The sequence below is a fragment of the Pipra filicauda genome, unplaced genomic scaffold, assembly GCF_003945595.2.
Source record: "Pipra filicauda isolate LSUMZ 115617 unplaced genomic scaffold, ASM394559v2 scaffold365_size864120_pilon, whole genome shotgun sequence".
In the NCBI taxonomy this organism is placed as follows: Eukaryota; Metazoa; Chordata; class Aves; order Passeriformes; family Pipridae; genus Pipra; species Pipra filicauda.
This window is the reverse complement of record NW_024104493.1, coordinates 756909-782258: the sequence shown is the minus strand read 5'-3', so window position 1 is coordinate 782258 and position 25350 is coordinate 756909. Positions and strand designations below refer to the sequence as shown.

General features: G+C 36.1%; 1 protein-coding gene across 1 annotated transcript in view; it reads right to left on the bottom strand.

Annotated features, from left to right (window-relative positions):
• The window catches only part of LOC114000854 (regulating synaptic membrane exocytosis protein 1), a gene marked incomplete at its 3' end in the record, with an annotated part of 250151 nt that overhangs the window by 74756 nt on the left and 150045 nt on the right, over positions 1 to 25350 (bottom strand). Inside the window, exon 6 of the mRNA XM_039384637.1 lies at positions 23091 to 23962. Within this exon, the coding sequence (XP_039240571.1) occupies positions 23091 to 23962 (872 nt within the window). The remainder of the gene's footprint in view (positions 1 to 23090; positions 23963 to 25350) is intronic.

Genomic DNA, 25350 nt, shown 5'->3' with positions numbered 1-25350 from the left:
CCAACCCATTTTAGATGTCTACAGTTTAGAACTTAAATCCTTGCAGAAAAAGGTCTGTGTTTTACAATCTATGCAGTTCAAGGACAGGCTGGATCATGCACTATGTGGGAAGAATGCACTACAAGGCTATGAAATTTAGGTTTGCTTTTATACTGAAAATATACAGTTGCATTGGATTTGAGTTCCCTGCTGGCATATGTCCTAAGCACTGAATACTGACATACTGTAAGACTCCAAAGTTAAAATAAAGACTAGTACTCCATACCAGTGACAATTTATACATATAGTACTCCTATTTCAGGTACAGATCTGGCGCACATGACTGTGGTCCCTATAGCTCCCAAAGCCAGAACCAGCCTCTCAGATTGCTCCCTCAATTCAATATTTATTTAGGTATTTTAATGGAATGATGAGATATAAAATTGTTCTTCTATATCTTAATTAAATTTCTGAGTAACAAAAAAATAACTGGAAAAGGGTCTATAAAGCTTTATCAGGCACTAAGCTTTCAGATTTAGATAACTGACAACCTAGGCTTATTCAGTACAAACTAAAAATAAATGGTTATTCCTTACTTTCGTGTTTAGAAGATAAGGACATTTCATACTCTTTCTCATACAAAATGAACACTTCAGCATTTTATTTTGAAACAAACTCCTTAGTTTAAAAATCTTTTTTAAAGTGGTAGCTACACTGTGAACACAGAAGAAGTTGTAATGCTGAATTGATATTCGCAAACAAGAAACACATAAATAATTAAGCAAGGAAGTAGTGAAGTCATTAAATACCATCTACATTGCTAAGGGCACTAATACTAAGCTAAAATCTAGTGAAAAGGAAAATCCATTTGACTTCTCCCTTAGTTACTATTGCAAAGTTGTTTCTTTACAAGAGTTTGCAAATTCACAATTATTTTCAATTTTGCAAAGGAAAAAGTCAGTTGCTGATTATGAAAAAGTCTTTCAATATACTTTCTTTATCTGGGTGCAAGGTGAATGTTCTGCAGACTATTTAAATTATAACATGAGTTTGTTATCCAGATATTTATTTAACAAAGACTTTTCATTTCAAAGATTGTGATTTTCTTTTAACATATACTTTTTTATAAGAAAGTATTGCACTTGTGTTCACTGATGGCTGAAGGTTTCTCAAAAGATACACTTGCAAAAGACCTTCCAACACAAAAACAACAGGGCCCATTTGTATGTTTCACAAAATGGACATCCTACCTGAATTATTTCAGTGTTGTGGCAAGGCTTTATAAACTACTGAAAGCAAGGATTACTAATCTTGCCAATAGAAGCTTAAAGCCAAAAAGGCACAACCTATCTAGTCAAGCAACAAACTGAGGATTTTTGAATGTCTCTAAAATTTTTAACATGGGCACAAGGAGCATAACAAGGAAAAAGTTCTAAGTTTCCCAAATCTCTAGGGAGTCTGCTTATGAGAATCCTTCAGCCAGTTACTTAGTTCCTTCACTCAAACACTAAGAGTCTTCAAGAGTTCATCAACCCTTTCTAGCTAGCTACTTATTTTTATCTCAGAGACCATCTAAACTGCTATTTTGAGGATGCATAAGTCTTATTGCAAGCATGTGAGTCCAAGAATATATATGATTCACACAGAGATGGTCCACAGAAGCATATTCTGTATGGTCATCAAAAAGTGTGGAAGACTTAGAAATGTAAAATACTAAGCAAGATACAGGAACTTCCATTAATCTGAGAAGTTCTTTTGAAAGGTTTATTACAAATATTTTCTGGAGAATACTAGAAAAGTGGTTAGCATCAGGAACTTCAAATTGGCAAGCAAACATTTTAATTGATTTTTGATACTGTGGCATCTAAAGAAAAGGAAAATTTGTTATCTTAGGGCTAGCTCTGAGTGCTGATTTTGCTGACCGTGATTACTCTCTTGAGTGGAAGATAATTCTGTAGATGGATGGAAGGAGATTTCCTTTCTGAAATTTAGAGCTTCTCTGAATGAATTTATTATTGCTATTTAATTCCAATTCAATATTGATACTAACTGTATTAACACTTTTATTGAGTTCTTGTTTCATATAATTAACACTTTTAGCTTTGGTATGATTTCTTCATAATATTTTTGTTCAGCATATGATGAAACTTCAAAAATGTACAACAAGTTATCTCAAAAAGTCACATGGTCTCGTAATTTTGGAGACATGGATACACAGCTATCCTGTAGTTGAAAAGCCTGATCAGTTCTTAAAAACTTTTCTGCTGTTATGAAGGAATTCCCAGCACTTCAAATATCCTATTTTCTTCAGCCTAGCACAATTTTTCTTTTCTGGGGGTTGTTTTTTTTTCTCTCTCCTGTATACATTTTAAACCAACTGAGTAGGTGTTAATTGCAAAAAAAAAAAAAAAAAAAAAAAAAAAAAAAGTAATATTTCCATTTTGGTCCCTTCTGGTATTTTTCCCCTGAGAATTTTAAAAATTTTCAATTGCATATTTTTTATCTTAGTATTTGTTATAGACTGATTTATTAACAAATTATAATTGAAAATCAAAGCTGAAAATAAATTCTCCTCAAACCCCAGGGTGTTTCTATACTGCCAATAGCTAGAAATTTTAAGAAGGATTAGCAAACCAGAAAACAATGTCAGGCATTAGAAGTCCCATGGAAACAATGCCCAGTAAGGTATCAGTGCCCTGGTAGCTAAACAAGGTTATGAAAACAGGCAATGCCCAGCGAAACTTATTTGCACGCACATTTTCTACTACTGTGTGGAAAGAATAAAGGCATTTCTGCTCAGTTACAGAAGAACGCACAGTGTTTATAAACATGCTGATAGAAAGGCTTCTTATTATCCACAGGACCAGGGGAAGGGAGAAAGACAGTGAGCCTTTCTGTTGATTGTCCAGCATACGCGCACAGAGTCCATCGTGCAAACCTGAACAAGTTACTCGAGAAATAAGATTGTATTTCATAATCAAAGTTATTACTGAATTTTCATGAAAACTGGGAGAGATAATTAATATTCAAATGAAAAGGAAAGTCTGAGGAGGGAAAAAAAAAAACAAAGTAGTTTTTCTGAGCTTCAGGCCTGTAGAAGGAAATACAGCAGATGAAATTCTCTGATTAAAGACAAAAGCACTTCAGCTGTACCATGATGGGGACACACTCCAGAGCACCAAGATGAGCCTGATGAGGGTCTGGGGGTTTTTTTTGTTTGTTTTGGTTCAGTTGGGGGCTTTTTGTTTGGTCGTGTTTGTTTTTTTTATAATTAACATTCACGAGAACCTGCAATTATGCTGCATTAAAAGATAATGACAAGTTTTGTTTCTCCAGTTTGGAGGGGAATATTGCAGGAAGAATCCTTCCAGTGTACTGTAAGAGATCATAGACTAGTACAACAACCAGCAAAGGACCTTTGGAGCTTTGCTTTCCACCAGTAAAGAGGAAAGAGCTAATAATGTGAAAATTAACAAACTTGGGAAGGGAAGGAAACTGAGCAGAAGAAAAATCAAAAATCTATCTAAAAAAATGTAACAAAAATCCCCCAAACTCAAAACATCCAACCACCAAAAAACTGAACCAAATCAAAACCAAAACATCCAACCTTACAGAAAATAAGGAAGCAGCCATGACAGCAAAAGTGGAAGCATATGAGGAAATAATACCAATATAAAAACCCCCCAGCCCAATACAGAAGAAGGAGAAATGCAGTCAAAGACTGACCAGTTAAGTCATAAATGTTTCATTTTCTGGAAGAATCGATTGAAAGTTGCCTATGAGTGAGTAACTTGCAGTCATCAAGTACCAGGAAGCACACAAAACAAAATTAGAAACACACGCAATTCAGTGCAAACAGGAAAGTATGCAAAAGCAATTGAGATTATTCTGGAACTATTTAGTCCCTAGTACTAGTACCTAGTACGAAGTACTTGCCAGTCTAGAATACTATGGTAATAGTCTGCTACCATTTGGCTCTATCAGCAAATTACATGTAACAGCAGATGTCAAATATGTTCCAATGAGAAGGAGTCTTTTTTATGAGATGTCATGGTAAGAGTCACACCGGAGAAAGTGTCTAAATAAAACCTGCATAAGGTGAAAAACTATTTAGAAAATCATATTCTAACGGCTAAAATTTGTAACAAATATCCTCCCAAGTATTCATTAAGCAGGGTCTGTAGTCTTTGTCTGGAACATAGTATCCCTGAATCACAGAATATGCTCAGTTGGAAGGGACCCACAAGGATCATCGAGTCCAACCCTTAGCCCTGCACAGGTCCATACTCAAGATCACACCATGTGCCTGAAAGGATCATCCAAACACTTCTTGAACTCTGGCAGTCTTGGTGCTGTGACCACTTCCCTGGGGAGCCTATTCCAGTGGCAGCCACTCTAGTAATAGTCAATACTCACACTACTGCTGTAGGCAATGAATCAGAAGCATATTGGAGTTGACGCCAAGGAGAAAAGAATGGCTAGTTTATAGGAGGCCAGAACTGGACTTCAAAGCTATCCCGACAAACTAGAAAAACAAACTGGAAAAAGAGGACCCAGTTCAGAATCAACAAGGAAATGGCTCCACACTCAGACCAGGATAAACAAGTGTAGAAACAGGGAGAAACCCAGCAGTTGAGAATTAGCTGTACAGAAAATGATGAGATGGATATAATCTATCACAATGATAACAAGAGAGGATAGCATAAACGCCTGGCTACTGTTTGAAAACCATTAACCTTTCATTTTGGGTATTAGTCGGGTTGGCCAGAGATCAGGCTCTGGTTGCCTTGCCTACTTTTGTAACTAAATACCTCAAGAGGTCAAACTAGTGAGGAACTTAAGGTTTTGTTGTTAGGGGTTTTTTTGGTTTTGCTTTACTCTGTGACATGATTTTTCTTTTGGGCACCTGTGCACCTAACCAACACCTCAACATGACAGTGACCTTGATGACAGCTCAGTCTCTCAAATTCTCTCCTTGCAGCACACAGTTCAGTTTTCAAAGTGGAATATTTAGCATACTAAAGTGTAGTTATGAGAGGAAGATGAGTTAAATCTAACATCCAGAGAGCTATAAATAGCCTGGTTTAATAGTCCTTTATATCTCTATAGTCTACTACACAAAAGAATCAAATGCTTTCAAGAGAGACTGATACTGGGCCAGGGGATGTGGTGCTAAGTGATTTTAAAGTATCTTTTAGATCTACCAATTCCATGCTGTTGCAAAGGCTGGAGACATGCTGCTGTTTGCCTATTGCCCACAGTACAGCCTTGAATCATCACAACGCAGGGTGTCACACCTCTATATTTTTCAATCCCAACCCCACTTCACTTTCTTCATCTACTTTTGCCAAGATGTGCAAGAGGTCACTAGAATGCAGTTTAAGGCTGTCTATCACAGTGAGCAGCTTGAAGAAGAAACAGGAATTTACCTTTATGTAGCTACACACAATATATTAACTGTGAGAGAATGCAAGACTTTGATCTTAGCCAAAGGTTTCCTCCAGTCTTATCCTTTGAATTCTATGCAGAGTTAAGGTTGACTATTCTCTCTTCCCAGCCATAGCAATGTTTTGTCTTCCTGATATTCCTGCTGCTGTTTCTGTTCCATCTCTGTTTTGATTGCTGTTCAACCCCATTTTCTCCAATGCGTCCCTCCATATTCTGCCTTCAGTGAACTCTAATTATCCCCTAAACTTTGCTGAATTAAATTAATTTCACACATGGATATTTTAATATACTTTATCTAACACAGATGTTATTTTCAAGAGGATAAAACATCTTTCATTACTTATTCTATCATAAATATTTAGGATTAATTCTTCTAATGAAAAAATTACTTTTCAAAACCAACTTTTATAGGCAGTGCCATCAACTACCTAGATATAGGATTTTAGAGGTATTTGTTATCCTCAACACACTGCCTAATCCCAAAGAACTTGGAATGGTGAGTCCTTCCTCTCACTTTCCCCCGTGATCCTTTAGTGATTTAGATGAGGACCTTATTTCAGATATAAAAGGAAAATACTGATGTCCTTCCCCAATCAGAAGGTGCAATGCATCAATATGATCATGCAGAAACAATGTACAAAATAACCAGAACTGTACATTTATTATAACCCATATATTATTATAACCATAATTGTATATTATGCCAAAGAAATATATTTTTATTCTATATACATGGGTTTAATGATTTTTGCCTCTAAATAATATGCAAAAATAAAAGTAACAGAATCACACTCTGTTCTAAACTTCTTAAAGCTCCTAACAGTAGCACAATATAGGAGACTGAGGACATATCAATTGTCTTCTGCCAAAGAGAAATTATACACAGAAGTGTTTATTTGCTTCCTGAAATAAATTTTTATATTTTTTATCCATGACTCCTCCAAAAATGCAGAAGTCATAATGCATTAGGAATATTATTATTACTTTTCAGAAACACATTTACATTTTGACATCTACTTTCAAAATACAGATCTTTTTCGAAAGCTCATTCCACATAACATCACTAATGTCAAAATATATTTGACACTTTCAAAATATAAATGTAACTAAAACACAGACTTAAAAGCAAAATGTTCTTTATTCCCTACTTGGGATGAACATTTGCTACAATTAATACTTTACATTCTGAGGACAGAACATCACTCAAGCTGCACAGTTAGAAAGAGACATAAAAATATTAAAAAAAAAATATGAAATATAAAAATATAACTAAAACCTCAGCTCCTTATTTACCTGTACCTGAATGAAGTGTATGGAGCAGAAACTGAAGAAACCCAGCAAACATAGCAGCATCAGCAACAGAATGGTTAAAGCACAACTGGCATCTAGTAGGTTGATGAATTCCAGCCTGCAACTGTAGCAAAACCGTAATGCAAGCAAAAATCCACTTCAGTGTGAAGGAGACAATGTAAAAGAAGTCATAAGGTCCCTGCGTCCTGATTCTAAGCCAAATTATTCTGCAATGTCAAACGTTCGACACCACTGACACCAAACAGGGCTAACGAGAGTTCTTGTCATCAAAACAAATCTCTGCAGTGTAGTGCAAGCATCGATTACTGCATTAGTTCATACACAGCTGCTGCAATGACAAGGAGTTTCAGTCTCTAGGAGTTAATGATTTTAGGACTCCAGAATTAACAATCCTCAGGAAACAAGATAGGGGAAAAAATGCTCCTTCCTAACTGGACAGAACAGGAAAGAAGTTTCTTAGTGCTTTAAAGCCAACAGTAGACATAAGCTCAGGTACCTAAGTAATCAATACCACTGCTGCAGTTATTATTTATATTCAGCAGTGGTGCACTAAGCAAGTTTAACGAACCGCATAGATGAAGAAACTGTGTAAAGCAAATGTGGCTCTTTTAATTTATGTAAAACATCCCAAGCTGTAGATTTACTTCTAGCATACCAAAAACACAATAGTCCTTGAAAAAAGTACTATTTTTTACAAATTAATAGGATAATTTCATTCTTTTTGTATATAATAGATGTGTGAAGGGAAACATAATTTTATATAAGAAAAATATGTTCCAAATAAAAAAACTAGGAATATTTTGTATTCCAAATTACGTATTCAAGGTAAAAGAGAAAAGCAGAATCTATATACCAGCATATTTGGGAAAGCCAGATGATTAGAGAATTACAGCTAATAGAATTTGCTAAAGTATTTAATCTAATTGAATCATATCGAAACCATACAACAATAAAACTGTTTCTTTGGTAGAGATAGTCTTCCTCTGTACAAATAGATGTTTCTCTGCAGCATATCTAGATACTGCAGGACTTCCAAAATACAGTGCAGGACATCCAAAGTACAAAACCTCTGCTGTTTAGAAACTAAAATGTAAGGAAGCAAAGCAAACAAAAAGAAGCTTAGAAGGGATAAAATATAAATAATTAAGATAATGAGAGCTTACAGCTCTTTCATATTTAACAACATATAGACCTATTAGTAATAATGAAAATACACTTAATCAAGTTGTTTCTCTGTAATTCTGGATCAAACCCAAGGTACTGAACACTGTCTTTCACAATCCTGCATGTCAGTCATCAGCAAAAGCTACAGTTGAGATCCTTGACCACTGCTGACACTCAGTGTCCCCAGTAGCATTGTATTAGCAGGAAGACAACACAAATGTCTAATTCTGCTTTTTTCATGGACATGTCCTTGTTAGGAGATAATTTTTTGGAGGTGGACAATGTCCAGGCTTCATATATTTCAAGAGACAGTGACCATTTGCTACTGACCAGGGAACACAGACCCAGCTTTGTCCTTAAGCCAGAAACATTTCTTGCAAAAGCAACAAAAGACAGAGTATGCCAAATGCCTGATGCTTTCACAGTTCATCCACTAACCCTTCTGCATTACTCCTTGAAGGAAGACCTCCTCTTTTGCCAGGTCAGGCATTTAGGGCTTTGCTTCACTCTCAGAATATACTACACGTGGATCCTGAATGTTCACCTCACCTTAAAGCACATGCTAAACAAGGCAGGGGATTTTGCTACAATGCAACTCAACAGATGAAAAATTCTTACAGCCTCAGAATTTGTAAATGAGACTGAACTATATGGGTTTGTTTTTTGACTTATTTAAAGTGTTCCTGTCATTCCCATGGCATGCGTCTGTGAAAAAAATAATGAACCATTTTCCCAAATGCATTTAAAAAGGTTGTTTGTTCACTATGGTGTTGTTAGGGCTCTCACTGTCTCCCATTCCTCTACATGCCAATCCCTCTCTGCTCCTCCAGCCTCTAGGAGGCAGTCCTCAACGCCCGTTTTAGCCACTGTTATCCTTAGCCATGAGATCCACCCAAGCTCTGACTAAGTAGCCCAGTCTAACAGCTTCAGATGGTAGAGGTGTCTGCAAGCATTCACTGAAAAGCAAGGGAAGAGCAGAGCAGCAGAAGAGTGTTTTGAAGTCAGAAAGGACATTTTGCAGAAAAGGACAGTGCCACCAACTCCAGTGTGCATTGCACATCCCTAAAGGTGGATTTCATTCCTCCCAGCCCCAGTCACATGGAGCCTTTCTGGCTGTCCCAAAGGCTCATCTGACAGCTTGACAACCAAGTGCTAATAGTTAGCTTATTTACTTTTACACCCATTAAAAGTATCAAAGCAGTAGGAAACTAACTAGAAATCTGGATACCATCCCACTGTCCTGGTAAAAATACATCATTAAGTTATAGCACACTTTCAATCTTTGCTTTGGATAGCACTGTTTTTATTATCTCAAGAGGTTTTACCCTTCCAGAGTATTTTACTGCCACTATCTTCTGAGGCAAACTACACTGCATCTGATACTCACATCTTGACCATCATGTTTGAGCTCTTCATAATCTTCCTGCTAATAGTTGTTCTAAATCATAATCCATACATGATACTCCTGCATTTACAAAACTTCCTGAGATCATTAGAAAAGCAGGAGACTGAACAATCTCACACAACCCTACCATTATTGAAGTTTTAAGAGAACAAACTCAAAGCATTAAGCATACTATTCAGCTTTATACCTGGGTGAAAAAGCAACTTTCCTCTAAATCAAAAGTTTTACAATACTTTTTTGCAAAGAAAAAAGCCAAAGAATGGTCCTAAGCTTAATTCAGAAGCACACAAAGAACAATTTAATGACAGAAACAGCTATACTTTAAGTTGGAATTTAATTTAGGAAACAAGAGAAACAAAAGAAAAAGATCCACGTTAAAGTCTCCAGATTGCAAAGCCAAGTTACAATGGGGAAGATATTCTAATACAAGTGCAGGAGTCTTAGATACAGTATTAGGTATTTAGTTTGACATTTTGTTCTGTAGCCCTGTCTGATCTGCTTCAAAAGGTCGTGGCTATTGTGGGAGATTAACAGTGACTAGACAAGTCAAACACCACACCCCTCTAAGAAGGCCAAGAAAAAGGACCCGGGAAACTACATACTGGGAGGGTTATGGGGCAAATCCTTCTGGAATGCAGTCCTGAGCTCATGAAGGCCAAGGACATGACTGGGAACCATCAGCATAGCTTTACCAAGAGCAAATCATGCCTGACCAATACGGTTTCTGGATGTGCAGGCAAGGGGACAGTAGCAGATGTTTAACGTAACTAAAAATAAAATAAACACCAAAGCAGAAATTAGGTTGTTGCGTCAACAGAGCTGGAGCTAATAAGTTTGATCTTATATTTAGCTTATTAATTATTAAGGGTTAAATTAATGTCATGCTGCCATTACTCCACAATTTTTAATTCAAACCTCGATCTGAGCCAATCAATTCAAAGTGAAGTAACTTGTCATCTATCTGAATAACACAAAGCCAGATGTTTTCAGTTAAATGGTGACCAACATGTAGGCACTGACTTTCCAATTTAATGATCAATGGCATCAAAATATTCTTTTTGTTCCCAGCTTCAGCTATTATTTCTAGTTGTTGTGTCATTGTCTCCATAGAGACAGATTTCTCCCAACTTTCATAATCCACATGCTGGATGTGGAAGGCCCATATTCAAAGTCCCTTCCCTGCCTGTTGAAGGGTAAGCTGTATGAAGTGGTGGTGTGTCACCACTTCCTTTGACAGCTGTGGTCTGGTATAGGCTTGAACTCACAGAACTAAATTCCTACAATCAATTCAGTGTTACTGTCTTTAGGAAGAGACTGCAGGCATCTAACCTGTACCTGAGTTTTGCTGCCAAAAGAGAAGCCAAGCAAAAAGTATTATCTTCAAACATGGACTACAGCAAAAACAGGAGAATCAAGCTACAGTGACAATGTCATTACAGCTTATTTAATTCAGACACATGACCTTACCAAAATTCCTTAAAACAACTTTTTTTTTTCCCTTCAAAACCGATCCACCCCCATTACACAATATAAGCCAAAAGACAATGCGTGTTCTGAACTAATTATTGTATAGGCTGTGATTGAAAGGTTATACAGCCAAGGGTGATAGACATTTCTGTGTCACTATTTTATTCTGTTTCTCTATTTCAGGACACATTTGACAACTTAATTCACACTCTTTCTTTTTCTTTTCCTTACTGCCTAAGTCTGCGTGGACATGGTTTAATTTCTGAATCCTTTTACAATTCAGATTCCTCCCAGACCCTTTAATTCTAAAAATGTCAGTTTTAAAAGTAGAAATTAAAGCAGCACTACCATACGTAATAACAACTTCTGAAGGAATCTCTATTAAGTAGCATTTTCTATTACTTTAAAATGTTATATACCTTCCAAACAAACCAAAAAAATACTAAAGCCACAGATCTAAGAGCAGGGTTTAATGGTCACCATGTTGTTTAAACATTGTCAGAAAATTCATTCCTAATCCTTATAATAATTTTCTAGGGCAAAGTAAGATTAGGTCCACGATAGCACAGAGAGCTATGATGGCAACATGCCTAATCTATATTTGTTGTTCGAGCTTTTTTTTTTTTTAAGGGAAGTGATGTTGATAGATTATAATTTTAAAGGATACATTTGAAGAGTAGTCAAAATTTAAATGGTAAATTTGTTTAAAAGAAAAACCCTGTTCACTGGCAGAGAATTAATACCTTCCTAAATGTCTCCTTTCAGTGTTTTTTAGGAATAGTCATTCCCTAAGATTTTCTTAGCAGTGAGATTTAAAACTTGGTAACAGGAACAGATTAACCAACTTGTTTTATAACTGACTTCAGAGCAACTTTTCTGTGGAAAAGAGCCAGCAGCAGCAGGACAGTATTTATTTCTAAGCATTCAGTTGCATTCCCATTCACAAGGGGCTGCTTTGCCCTCTCCCAGACAGTCTCTGCTTAACGACAGTGACAACTCCACTACTGGCAAATCCGTAATGTCTGTCTCATGAGAGATAACTGAACCTACCTGGGAACACTGACAAGGTTCAGTGTGTTACATACCACACCGGCAAGTTTTGAGAATCTACGTCTGTCTACATCTATTTAAACCGGTATTTGTGAGTTCCTTTGTGAAGTCCAATTTTATCTGTAAGTTCAAGTCCCTTTTATACTATATTTTAAGTAAAATCTGAGCTGGCAGAGGTAACAGAAGTTACCTGTCATACCATGTATTTAAATGTAAACTTACACTAATTTACTGTGGCAGACCTCCAAAGCATGACAGGCAAGAACTGGCATTATATCTCTGAGTGAGTCCCCAGGATTTTGGGGAATTGAACAAAAATGGCTGTTCACTAGCCCTCAGCTGATTAGTATTCACTGCCAATCAGAAGTTTTTTCTTATTCTCACAATTCAGCTGAGAACTGTATGAATAAACCGCACACGGGTCAGCTGGGGAGCACTGCTTTGCTCAGCATGAGCTTCCTGCTCTGCAAAGCTATGTGTCACTGCTACCCAAAACCGACAGGGGACCAATACGAGGATCTGCAATGCCCACCTTAGATGTGGGAGCAGGGCTGAGGCACTCCAAGGACTGTGTCCAGCTGCTTCAGAATGACATTTCTTCTTGTAACACCTGCTGATAATCTTTAATGCAGAACACTCTGACTTTCAAAGACTTAACAAAGGCAAAGAATAAAACAGAAATCTGCAGGATTTTATATTCACACATAGCTCCATTCACTGTCTTAACATCACTCTGGGATGATGCCCTGTAACTACACATCATAATCCCTGAAGTATTTAACTGCAACAGAAGCACTGGAGCACATGTGTGCCTTCTAATAGCACACATACATTCTATTTGATATAAACATCTATATTTATATCACAAGCATGTATGCCCCCCCAAAAAACTCTTGCCTTAGTAATGTTATGAAACTACAATAAAACAGAGAATATGAAAACATTCATACACATTACTGTATATTTTCTTTTTCTTCTGAACCAACTTTACTGCAGCACCCCGAAAGCAGACAATGTGCTCTCATTAAATAGGCGTTTCTTAAGCATTAGGTCACAGAAAAAAATTAGGTTGGAAGGAAATATACTTTGGGTAAGTAGGAAGAAAATACACAACTTCACCAAAAGTATCAGCAAGATTGCTTAAGCCCAGAGGCTTAAGTGTAACTCTAAACTTCACAAAATTTTGAAAATCTGTCTCGTGATCCTCAAATAAGAGTACCTTTTCCTTGTTATGTTTTGGTTGGTTGGTTGTTTTTTTCTGAGGATAGGACTTATTTAAGTAAAGGAATAACTGCTTCCATAGAGCTGTACTTGTCAGTGTAATTTCCATTTCCAGAATAAATCCCATACACCATCTGCAACACTTAAGCTACAGGACAATGCAAATCTGCCTGTGGAAAAAAAAGCACATGGAGATAAGATCTGAAAAGGTTTCTTAAAATTGCTGGTTTAAGCAGCAAAGTGTGCCTGCATTTCCAGATTCTCTCTGTGCTGAGAGAAACTGTCTTGCAAAGAGGCCAATAGATAAAAGTGAGATTTGACTGCTCCATCTAGTGGCTCATTAAGCAGAACATGTGACCTAATGGGTTAAAAAGGGACAAATGTGGAGTTTTTGTTTTCTGTGAGCAAGACAAAACAAACTCTTAGCATCTAGATATTTTAATAGCATAATATAAAAATGTAAAAATATTTGCCTACTTTCATGAACCTAACTTTAAACTTTAATTTAATTCTCTTTTATATTTGTAGATTATTCCTATTTATTAGCTTATTTATGCTATTTGGTTAATTAACTTAAGGCCAGCAAAGTTTTAGAAATTTTTCTTTTGAATTTACAGTAAGTTACACTTACATTTGAGTTCACATTTCCAGTGAAAATACATCTTAGGTTTTCACTAAAATGAAATTTTCACTAGAATGAAATTAATAACAAGTCAAATATTAAAACATATACACTGACTCTTAACTATAAGAAGTAAATTTAAAAGCTTATGTCTGATTCAGAAAGTGACTTCTACTCTGTGAATGACAATTCCTAAGCAAATCTAGAGCACCACTGAGTTTTAGTGGGAAAAAGAAGTATCTGCCCTGAAGTCTAAGTCTATTCCATGGCTATTCTAAAAATTACTGAGAACTTGGATCCTTTGGAAAACTAATATAATAACATGACTAAGTTGCTTTAAACAGAACACTTTTTCCAACAATAATTTTGAGAGTAACTAATTAGAACTGAAGCTCATATTGCAAAGGAAAGAATTACCAAATTGAGGACTTGGTTACAAAAACTGGAACTTTAAATTCTAGAAATTAATGTATATTATTAAATAATAAAACACGTGCAAGTTAAAATCAGACAAATATGTGATGTGCTTCATTTCCACTTCCTACATGACTGAAGACATTTTGTCTTGAGTTACGCATATGAATGAGAGGTAGGCAAGGAATATAAAATAGAAGGAGAGCAACTTTTAACATGGGCAGATAGCGGTAGAACAAGGAGGAATGGTTTTCAACTAAAAGAGAAAAGATTTAGATTAGATATTACATTACTCAGAGAGTAGTGAGGCATTGGAACAGGTTGGCCAGAGAAGTCGTGGATGCCCCATCCCTGGAAGTGTTCAAGGCCAGGTTGGATGGGGCTTTGAGTAACCTGGTCTAGTGGAAGATGTCCCTGCCTATGCCAGGGAGATTGGAGTTAGGTGATCTTTAAGGTCGCTTCCAACCCAAGCCATCCTATGAGTCTATGAATATAACCATTTTACTTATTCCTTTACCACACATAGTTGCCACAGCTAACTTCATAGATAGATTAAGTTAGGACCCTATATGCAGTAAAAACCTCCATGTAATGGAATTTAAACTTATACTTAAATTCTTTGCAGATCTGCATTTAAAATTGCAAAATAATCCCATGGTCGGTATGGCCCAAGTGAACTGTACAACATTCATTTCTCAACTTGCTCAATGGACCAAGTTAGACTTTGTCCAATTTGCATATAAGGTACAGCAAAGCCACAGGTCACAAAGTAAAGAATGCTGATATTTGCTTTTCTAAAACAAAAAAGGTCATGTTTACAGAGAGGAAGCAAATATGAAAAGAAATTATTCTAAGTAAAATGTTTTATTAGAAGTGCCTTCATGGCTTGAAAGAACGTGCAATAAAATATTTAATACTGAAGGTCTAAAACAATACTGCTGTAGGCATGCATCTACTGCATAGCATCACAGTATTTCCAAGACTTATACTCTTATAAAATACCTCAAAGGTTGAAATTGTTTAACAATTAGAAAGCTCCTCATAAATAATTTTTGCAGTAAGTCAAGGGCATGATAAATGGAAGAAAAAGGTACTGAGTAAATAATATGTCCATGCATTTAATAAGCATATATTTTATTACCATCAAGGCAAGTTGGAGTCATGTACTGAAATCTCACAAGATTAGGCAATGTATAAACATAAAAAGAAACTCTGGACTCCACTGAACTTGCAAAATAAATGCAAGGCAAGAAAACAGCAGACAAACAAATAAGGAACAGTGTCTACACTTACAGCAGAGTATTAAACAGTGTCAAATGGACTGTCATTCATACTGTGTCCTTAAATAATCCCTGGAACAGTTGTGCCCTGGTTCAGCTGGTACTCTCTGTTCACTGCTAGGCAGGAAACAAGCCAAGAATAAACCCCAATAGACAGCTTCCATGCAGTCCCTCTCTTGAGGAATGTAAGAGCTTCATTGTATGGAAATGTGCCATGTTTCATTACTTGGCCAAAAATGTCAAGAATGGCTCTTAAATTCACTAGTACAGTAAATATCACCACTGAGACCGTATGAGATGGGCATATTTGAAACCATAACACATGTGCTTGGCATCACGGGGAAAATGGAGACAAGAATCAGCTTCAGAGATTCCAAAGTGTAGGTGGGGAGTCCCTAATTTTGAAGCTCATATGTTGTACAGAAAGAGAAAGAAGGAACAAAGAAACTGTAAGAGGAATACAAAAACAATGAGCAAATGTGGGAAAATAATTTTCACAGGGACATTCAGAATGGATAGGAACAGAATGAAATCATGCATATTTAGTCAAAGGAAACACAGACATCTCATAATCATTACCTTCTTTCTGACACAATCAAGTTTTTCCTAGAGATGATTTATTAGCATACTGATTTTAGAAAACTAAATAGGCCAGTCTATCTACTCAAAATTGTGCTTAAAGGAAGAAACTGGTTCCTATGTGTTACAGTCATTAAGTGCATTATTGTAAGCAAAACAATATAACAAAAAGTATCAGAGAAATATTAGCCCAACATACTAACCAATAATACTCAGTACCACATGGTAAAACCCTATGTTTGAACTCAATAGGAAGATCAGAATGAATACACTAAGAAAAGGACACAGAATGAATGTCTTCAGAAAATAACAGAATCAGATGCTTGTTTGTTCCTAGCTAACTCTGTAATTATCTAAAATTAAAGTCAATTATTCTGGAAGCCAATAATTAATTTAGCTTTTTCTTTCACAAGCTTTCATTTTTCACCCAAAGTGGGGTAGATTTCCCATAAAGGTGGAAAAAAGCAAAGGTTTGGATTTCAGGCCCAAGACTTAACCTCATCCTTTAATATGCTGCACAGGCCAGCCACAGTTGGGCAGATGTACCAAACACAGTTTGGTTCATCCTTCACAGTTCACCTTTTCCTCTAAGCTCTCAGATCAAAGAGTAACAGTAAATCCTGAGTGCACATAACCTTTATGGTATGCAAAAAAAGATATGCATATAAAAATGCTGAATAGAAGGAGCAGAAGAAAGAATCATCCTCTGGCTATAACACCATACCATGTTTCAGACTACCTGAGCTTTAACTCCAGTTTACTGCATAGCTGTAGTTTGAAAAGTGCTCAGCAGCTAAAATTAGGGGAAGTTTTTCAGAAGCTTTTTCAGCTTACAAAGTGTTCCATGACCAAGAGCTCGCACTGCTTATCTCTTGCATCTGTTACCTCCAATGGTTTCTGTACAGAAAAAAACTGACTGCTGAATGCTTTTGAGAATTGATCTTTCATGGAGAAACCTAGAGAAGTTCTGGGTTTCTCTACTGGTCCAGGCACTCTCGTAGCTCCTGAAATTAAAGGTACCCCAGTTGTTAAGCATTAAGTCTTTTTTAATATATGACTTCAATCTGTCCATGCTTTAGTGTCTGCCCTTTCATAATGAAAATAATCATCTTACTACTGGAAAAAATACTATTAGGACAAATTTCTTAATATTTCATGAATTAAATGTGCAGAACAAAGGTAAGTGATGAGCCACGAGCAATTAATAAAACCATGAACATATGAAAAATTAAGCAATGCATAGGACAGAGCATGTTAATAGTAATGAAAGGTCTTAGCAATTGCAATAGATGTAAGAAAGAAATCAAGATTTAACAGTTTGTGACATCCTCTTGGTAAGTCAAAATGTACATTTTTTTTTTTCATTTTCAAAAACCAGATTGCTATTATATAAATTTATACTGGAAATGGCTATCAAATGTCACTTAAAGGGTAACAAAAAAGAATATGGTACAGATAGGAGTACTGTGATTTAGCCCCACATGTTACCAACTTGTCTCAGAGCCTGCCATAGGAAAAGCAGCAGTATTTCTAACATAGAGTAAGGTCACTGCAGGCTATGAAGAAACTGATTTTTATTTTCAGGAATCCTCCATCTCAACTGAGTAAGAAATTATGATTACAATTATCCTTAACTTTGCTTATCTGTCCTCAGAGTTAACATGGTTTCAGGCAGCAAGTTTCAACCTCCCTAGCAGTAACTTAACCCTCCAAGGGAAGAGTAGAGCACTCACTCAACCTCGTCCTCTGCAGCTTCTTTCTGTTTGTCTTTTTTTCCCCTGTTTCTTTTCTAGGCTATTCAACCCCAATCCACCCCACCTTTCCTTACATATCATGTTTTATAGATCTCGGTGACACTTTGCTCGTTTTCCGCGAATTCCCTACAGCACATTCACAACCTTAAAGTAAACTAGAAAAAGGGCTTTATTAGGATTTTAAAGTAAAATTCAGCCACATGTCTTCCATGACGTCCTCATTTATGTGGTTACGTATATCACTGAAGTGCTGGATATCTTGGCAACAGTATGACTTTTTTCCTCGCTTGTGTTTAGCTTATCTCATTTGCAAATTCATGCATTTTAAATCATTTCATATACACAAAACAGATTTCTTAATGCCCAAAACTAATTTAACAAGCCCAACACTAATTTAACAAGCACTGTAAATAATTTCAGCTGCTCAAAAGCACTGAATACTGATAGTATTGATTAGTTAGCTCTGACCAAAATTCTGAAACTAGATCCATTTTAGCTTATATTTCCATTAAAATATAAATCAGATGTAGATCTAAATTACTGCATAAGGACCAGAAGATAAATTGGAACTAATTTCTAAGAACTAACAAGTTTCCTAGCAAGGGTATTTTATTTTACACTAAGTTGAAGCTCAATCACACTTTTAAACAAATTCAGCTCCAGTTTTAAAACTCCATGCCCAAGTCTATGCAAACAGATGTTAAAATATCCTAGCAGATGTTACAGTACAACTTGACTTGCCTACATTCCAAATTGAAAATACCTTAGTGAAAAAGTTTAACTAAAAAACATTTAAAACCAGCCTCCTCTTCTCTATAGTCTTTTCCTGATGTTTTCTTTTGGTCCCTTTGCAGACACTAATGCATGTGTGTGGTTTGTGTCTTAGCCCACAGGCTACCTTCCTTGCCAACAATGCTTACAGAATTTGGTATAAATCACTGGGGGAAAGATTTCATATATGCTTTCCTTCCCCTGGCAGCACCCCTAAGCACAAGCGCCCAAAGTGACACCAGGAACACCAGAAGAGGATGGAGGAAGAGACAAGATCCTCTCCTCCTGGAGCTGAGCCAGCACCAACACATTTGTCTGCAAACCTCTACTCCTGACCTCCCTGTCCTCTCCTCCTGCTCACAACCCCCCTGCCTCACACCTGGGCATAAACCAAGAAAATAGCAAGATCCTTGCCCCTAATATTTTCTAACCAGAAGTTAACATCATAAGAATGAAAAGAAATGAAATTGGGTCGCCCTGTTCCTCACAGTACCACGCAAAACACACTATGAATGAAACAATCACATCTTCACTGAAAGAAACCAGAAAGTCATCTCAGGAGGTTATTTTTCAAACAAGGCGCCAACTCTATCATGCTCTCCTCACTCCCAAATAAACCCATTAGCAAGTATATAGAGTGAGTTTTACTTAGCTTTTCAACATTTTGCTGACAGTATGTGAGTGTTAGTCACATTTTCTAGCCTATACAGTGTGAACAAAATGCACATTTAGGCAAATACAAACAATAAGTATGCAAAATGTAAAACCATTAGCACATCTATGTACATAAAAGTACAGAAGCAGCTTTTAGTACACATTGCTCCAATTTCCAACATTATTTCATCTTTCAGTTTCAAAGACTCCATGACAGAATTCTAGAATATCTCTTGTATCTACCATGGGATAAAATAAATTTTTTACAAAGTTATCTGGGCACATATCTACTGGTTTTATACAAATTCTTCTTTTTCAACTTTAAAGAAAATATTTTTTCACAAACTTACTCCAAATACAATTTGCATTCTTCACTGGATGGCAGTAGGCAGAAGCTGTTCTCAGTTCTAAAATGAGGTCTGGATTTCATTTTTAATAGTATGGTTTATGTTATCCTAGTATGTCTTTAAAGCAAGTATGAATGTAATTTATGCTTTCTCTGAGGACTCCTTTTGCCTTGCCAGGACTTCACTGGAAACTCAGTCTACCTATTGTTCAACTATTACAGATTTCAGAATAAGGGGTCCTACAGCCTCAATTAATAATATGATGAAAATGATTATCAGCAATCAGTAGTAGTGTCTTGTAAAGGGTGCAGATTTTTTTAAAAGAAATTTGTTATGTCCTTTTTGGACACTGCTAAACAGTTCTTTCTCTAGATTTACTCCAGAAATGGAAACAACTTGACATAAATCTTTGGGTCCTCCACCACAGACGTAAAATCCTGGTGGGTTGCAAAAGACATTAATTTTTGGAGAGAAAGTATTTTCAAGGGCTTGTGAACTTATTTTTAATAATTTTGAATAAATTAACCATATTAAATGGTTACAGGAAATAGCAGGGAATGTACTAGCTAAAGTAGCTTGCTTTTTTTAAGGCTTCTTATGCTCAGAAGACAAGGTAATGCAATACTAAACTGTTTCTAAGAAATGAAAAGGTTTAAAAGCAACATTTGCACAATATTTACTTCATAAGATATTTTTGGCTATTGATTTTCAATACAATCTTAATTGCTTTATCTATGCCTTATATTTCTATGGGGTATCATTTTCTTTTAAACATCTTTGTAATCTTTTTTTCAGAGTAACTGCCATTTTATTTGTTCAAGATAGAACTGAAAATAGTACATCTTTATTACCCAGTTGCAGATTGCTTTATATTGGCACTCACCAAATGCAAACATTACTTTTAAGATCTTGGGGTTTTTTGATGGGGCCATTGGAAGTTGAAAAAATTTTATTTGCTATAATTCTATCTTTCCAGCTCCATCTGTATTACTTTGGCATCCAGTTTCTGACAGAGCTGATATTTAGATAAGAGAGGATGGATTCCAGGTCCTCCTGTGCTTACAAACTAAAGCATTATAACTGAAGAAATGGTAGGTGAAATTCTGTTTGTAACAATGCTGCTAAATTGCAAAGAATGGTATTATGACTGTGGTTACAATAGGGGCATTTTTAAAATTATTTACATTTTTTTTAACTAAATCTTTTTACTGTAGCGTATTTTCTTTTAGAATATTGGAGGATTTCTAAAATATTTTCTCAGGTGATAAAATTCCTTGCCTTTCCATCTATTCTTATGAAATACTGCATATTAATTCAAGTACTGATGAAAATGTAATTGTAAATGTAATCGGATACTTTACCATCAAAAATGCTTCTGCTTTCTCATTAGTATTCACATTTCCTAGCTCCTTTTTATGTACTATACCCCCCACAGTTCCAAAGGCTTTTCACTTACAATCCTTGTCATGGGAAAAGTCATACTGAAAATCAGGCAAAAAAATTAACAGCTACATCTCACAGTTACTAAACTAAAAAGTATACTTCTGTAATTAATGCATTTAACGCATCGCATACCTCCTCATATATATACATTTATATATATATATATTTATAATCTGATTAATAACACAGTGCTAGCTTCCTATCAATTACATAAAAGTTCTCAAGGAATGCTCAACAATGTTAATCAAGTATTGAGTCGGCAGTGGTCAGACAGGTCCCTAACATTCCTATTAATAATTTTTATTCAAATATAGTGAGGTAGCACTCTGATATGACACAAACCAAGGTCTCCACTGTCTAAAGAGGAGGTGAAATATCTGTCTCAGAGGTAACCAAGAACTTGATTCAGTTATTAAAACCTTAAGCCTTTAGCAACATTTGAAATCCTGAAAGCAACTACTGAAAGGTTTAACTCACAAAGGACTGTTATAAAACAAACTATATCAACATATTGATATCAGTAACTTTCATCCTGGACTTGACTTTCACAACAACGACCTTGCAGTTTAAAATGATAACCTACACTGAATATGGAAAATCCTTTCTACTTCGTAAGCAACCTCAAATTAATAAACATAATGAAAGCAAAAGACAAAGATAGAAAATAAATGCTATATTACACTGTTACTACCAACCAAGGGAGTCAGAGAAAATTACACAAATCCAAATGTCAGCATAAAACATTGTCACAAAATAAGGAAAAGAGATGTGTTCTCTTAGAAAAAGACTGGAAGGGACCTCTGTAGGTCGCTAGTTCAAACCCCCTTCCTCAAAAGATAATGCAGGGCCTTCTTCATTTAGGTTTCAAGCATCTCTGTGCAACATCTCTATGTGACACATTCCACTATTTGACAAAACTCACAGTCAAAAAAAGGGAGAGGTTTTTTATGTCTTAGTGGAATCTGGAATAAGATTTCAGGGCACGATCTTCATCCCTCCTTAAAAATGAGCAGAAAAGCAAGCTTCCATATTTTAAATGGAATGCTTAGAAAGTTAAAACAAGCTATTCAGGTGGGATAGGAGAGAAATGTCGTCTCTTTTATTTGTATACCTGGAACTTTAGGGAATGCTAGGAGACCACAACATCAGATACAGACAGACAGAGAGGTCAGCATATATGAATTAAAGACATGTCAGGAAAGTGCCAGGAACTAAAAGGCAATGCAGACAAACCTTTGGCATTTTCATTATGAATAGCAACAGAAAACTTTCAACTTAAAAACACAGGTAATGAAATTGAGAGCTAAAAGCTACTTCCAAAGACACAAAAAGCTTTCAGCTCACTGTAGTGCCACTTAAAGACAATGTAGGGTTATAAGACACTTGCTAAGTTCTATCAGTTCTATTACAGTGTTTTCTGACAGTGCTTATTTTATCTGTTCACCCTTCATGATTTTGATTCCCTTCTTCAGCCAGAAGAAAGGCTTTGTTTAAAAGCACACAGTGTACTACAACTTATTTCTTACTGCTGAGTGTTCCCATCAGCAGAGCAAGACAAATTCAAATAACAGATTTTAAACACACTTTTTAGCTCGGAAGAACATTCATCGAGACAACTTTGTTAATTCTCATTTCTTTCCTACATAACAGTCCCATTGCCCCATATCTTGTCCTTATTAACAATGAACTCTGGCAGATTTTTGATATTTTACTGAATGTAGTAAAAATTTGCATTTCTTAAAACTGAGGTGTCAGTAAGATTAGATGCTTTAAAATGGTCTTTCTGGTTGTTACAGAACTCACTTTTCATTTCAATTAATCTTATAGAAAACTATTCTACATACAGACAACAGAATGAAGCAATGCCCAAAGAAGTACAGATATCATTGAGAAAGTAAACTGGAACCCTTAAATTCTGTCAGTTCTACACAAAAAGAGGGAAGAGAATGAAGAAGAAACTCATCAACTGATGCTACCTGTAACCACCTCATCTAAGAATGCAGAAGGAAACACCGTAAAGCAAATGTAATCAGGTGTAAGACACTTCTCAGTTGGGAAAAAGAAAGGCAAGGGGAAATAGAAAGGTTTATTATTAAAAAAGAAGCAAAAGAGAAAGAAAAATACAGATATTTTTTTTCCCCAAACCATGGCCATGTGCATAATATACAGAAAAGTCCTTACCTTTTTCACTGACACTTTCACTTTCTATCTCCACATCTTCACAGCTAGTATATTCTGGTGTTGATGCCCCTTCTTCCTCTGAGCTACTAACTGACATCTGCCTTTTCTTTCCGCCTCTTTTTGCTCTATGAGGCTTTGGAGGGGATGGCCGCACTGATTCCGACTGGTCAGAGCTAAGGGAATCATTCCTTAGCATGGTCTCCATTTTCTCCCGCTTTGCTTTTCGCATGAGAATAGCAGAGCTAGGATCAAGGCGGCTCTGTTTTATAAAGGAATCGTGGTTCTTGTATTCTACGTGTTCTATAGGAACTGGACTATGCCTGGGAGTTGGTGGGCTATGATTAGTTAATTGTTTAGAAACAGAAATTCTTACATCACCTGTTCTGTCTATAGAGTACGACCTCTGAGTTTCCACAAGAGATTTTCTGTCCTGAGTTCCCTGTAATTGTGAGCGTTTTCCTAATTTATTCTCAGGTACCTCCGCTTCCTCCATTTCTGTGTGCGGCAAAGCTACATCACTGTGTCTTCTCTCGTGTCGTACTTTAGAAACTTTCGCATGCATGCGCATCTGCTGTTCCTCAGGATGTGGTTTTACAGGATATCTTGCCAGATTGGGGTCACTCCTGTAGCGGGTATGATATTCATCTTCCTTCCTTTGTTTTTCATCATCAGGCAATTTGCCTTCCTCAAGTTTCTCTGGCAAGTCTGGGTAGTCCTGTGACTTGCCTTTCTCCAGCCTTCTGCCTTCATGCCGCTCTTTGCGCTCCTTGTCGTCTGTTGGTCCTTCTTTTTGAAGTGAGGATTTTGGCACACGCTTACGCTCACTCTTTAAACCTTTGCCATTCTGGTCTGAAACCAAAATTGCCTTCTTCCTACAATGAAAAGGAGTACAGTAATATGAAGGATTGACTGGAAAATAGAAATACTTGCATACACAGTTATGGAAAACAGATTATAAATCAAGATAAACTACGGCAAAACAGAAAAGTACTGGATCCATTAGCATGATTTAAACCTATTAATCCCTCCAACTTACTTTTATTGTCTAATAGCAAAAAAACCCATAAATTATGTATTGTCCAATTAATGACTAAAATAAAAAAGAATATTAACATGGACAAATACAAATAAAGAGAATTTACCCTCGTAAGTAGGAATACTCAAAGTTGTCTTTGTAGTAACTGCAGCATTATGACAAAGTACTGGAGTATATTCTCCATTTTTCTGGCAGCAAATATGAGAGTTACAGACTAACTACACAATTTGAGTGCCCTTACGGCACGAATATAAATACCACTAAATGGAGTATCTACCAAATATTACAGAAAGAAGTAATACGGATATAAAAAACTGCAAAAGATAATATATCCAGAAAGAGTATTTGACCTAGTTTTCTTTATCTTATTAAAACTCTAAAAAAAGTGCCCATTTTATAAGCATATAAAGAAAAGCAAATTGATTCCTTGAGATAAATTAATGGCATTCCTTTCTCTAATAATAAAAGAGGATGAAAATTTTATTTCTCTATACAGACGAAGTATAAAGAAATGAATAATGAAGCCGCATGAAAATAGTTTTCTCTCCTCTTTCATATTCTGTTTTCGGAAAATAAGCAAGGCAAAGAATCATAAAATCCCCTTATGCTGGATATTTTTATTTCTCTCATCATTTGAGTTGCCCTTTTGTTTACCAGTTCACATATGAATCCACTGATTTTGAATAAGGATGAACACAGCTATAAAGTATATTTGAGATTGAAGCACACCAGGACAAAGTCACTAGGATTTGGTTTGTGGCACTGAATTTTCCCTTCCACAACTAATATGTCTTTGGATTACATATCAAAGATCGTCACAGAGATCCTCACAGAAGCATCTGACAGAACAGATTTTTCCCATCTCCTGTTCCTCCTGAGTCTTTTGCAATAAATGAGACCTGAGCTTACTATAGATAGGTATTTCATAGGACTTCATTTGGAACACTCAATGACAAGTAGAGAACACTATTTTTTGTATAATTAAAATAACCATCTAACTTTAGGACAGCAAAGCAGAAATAGAAAGCATTTTGCTACCTTAAAAGTGGCAACTGCTCTGGGGGTCTTCCCAGTGTCATGGTGGAAAAAAGTCAACCGAGGGTACCATATGTTTGTTTACATCATACATATACATAATACTAACCTGAATTTTGATACAGTTAAACCCAGACAGATCTCACTCAGAGACAGATCTCATCTCAACAGTAAGTTATTAGCCACTGC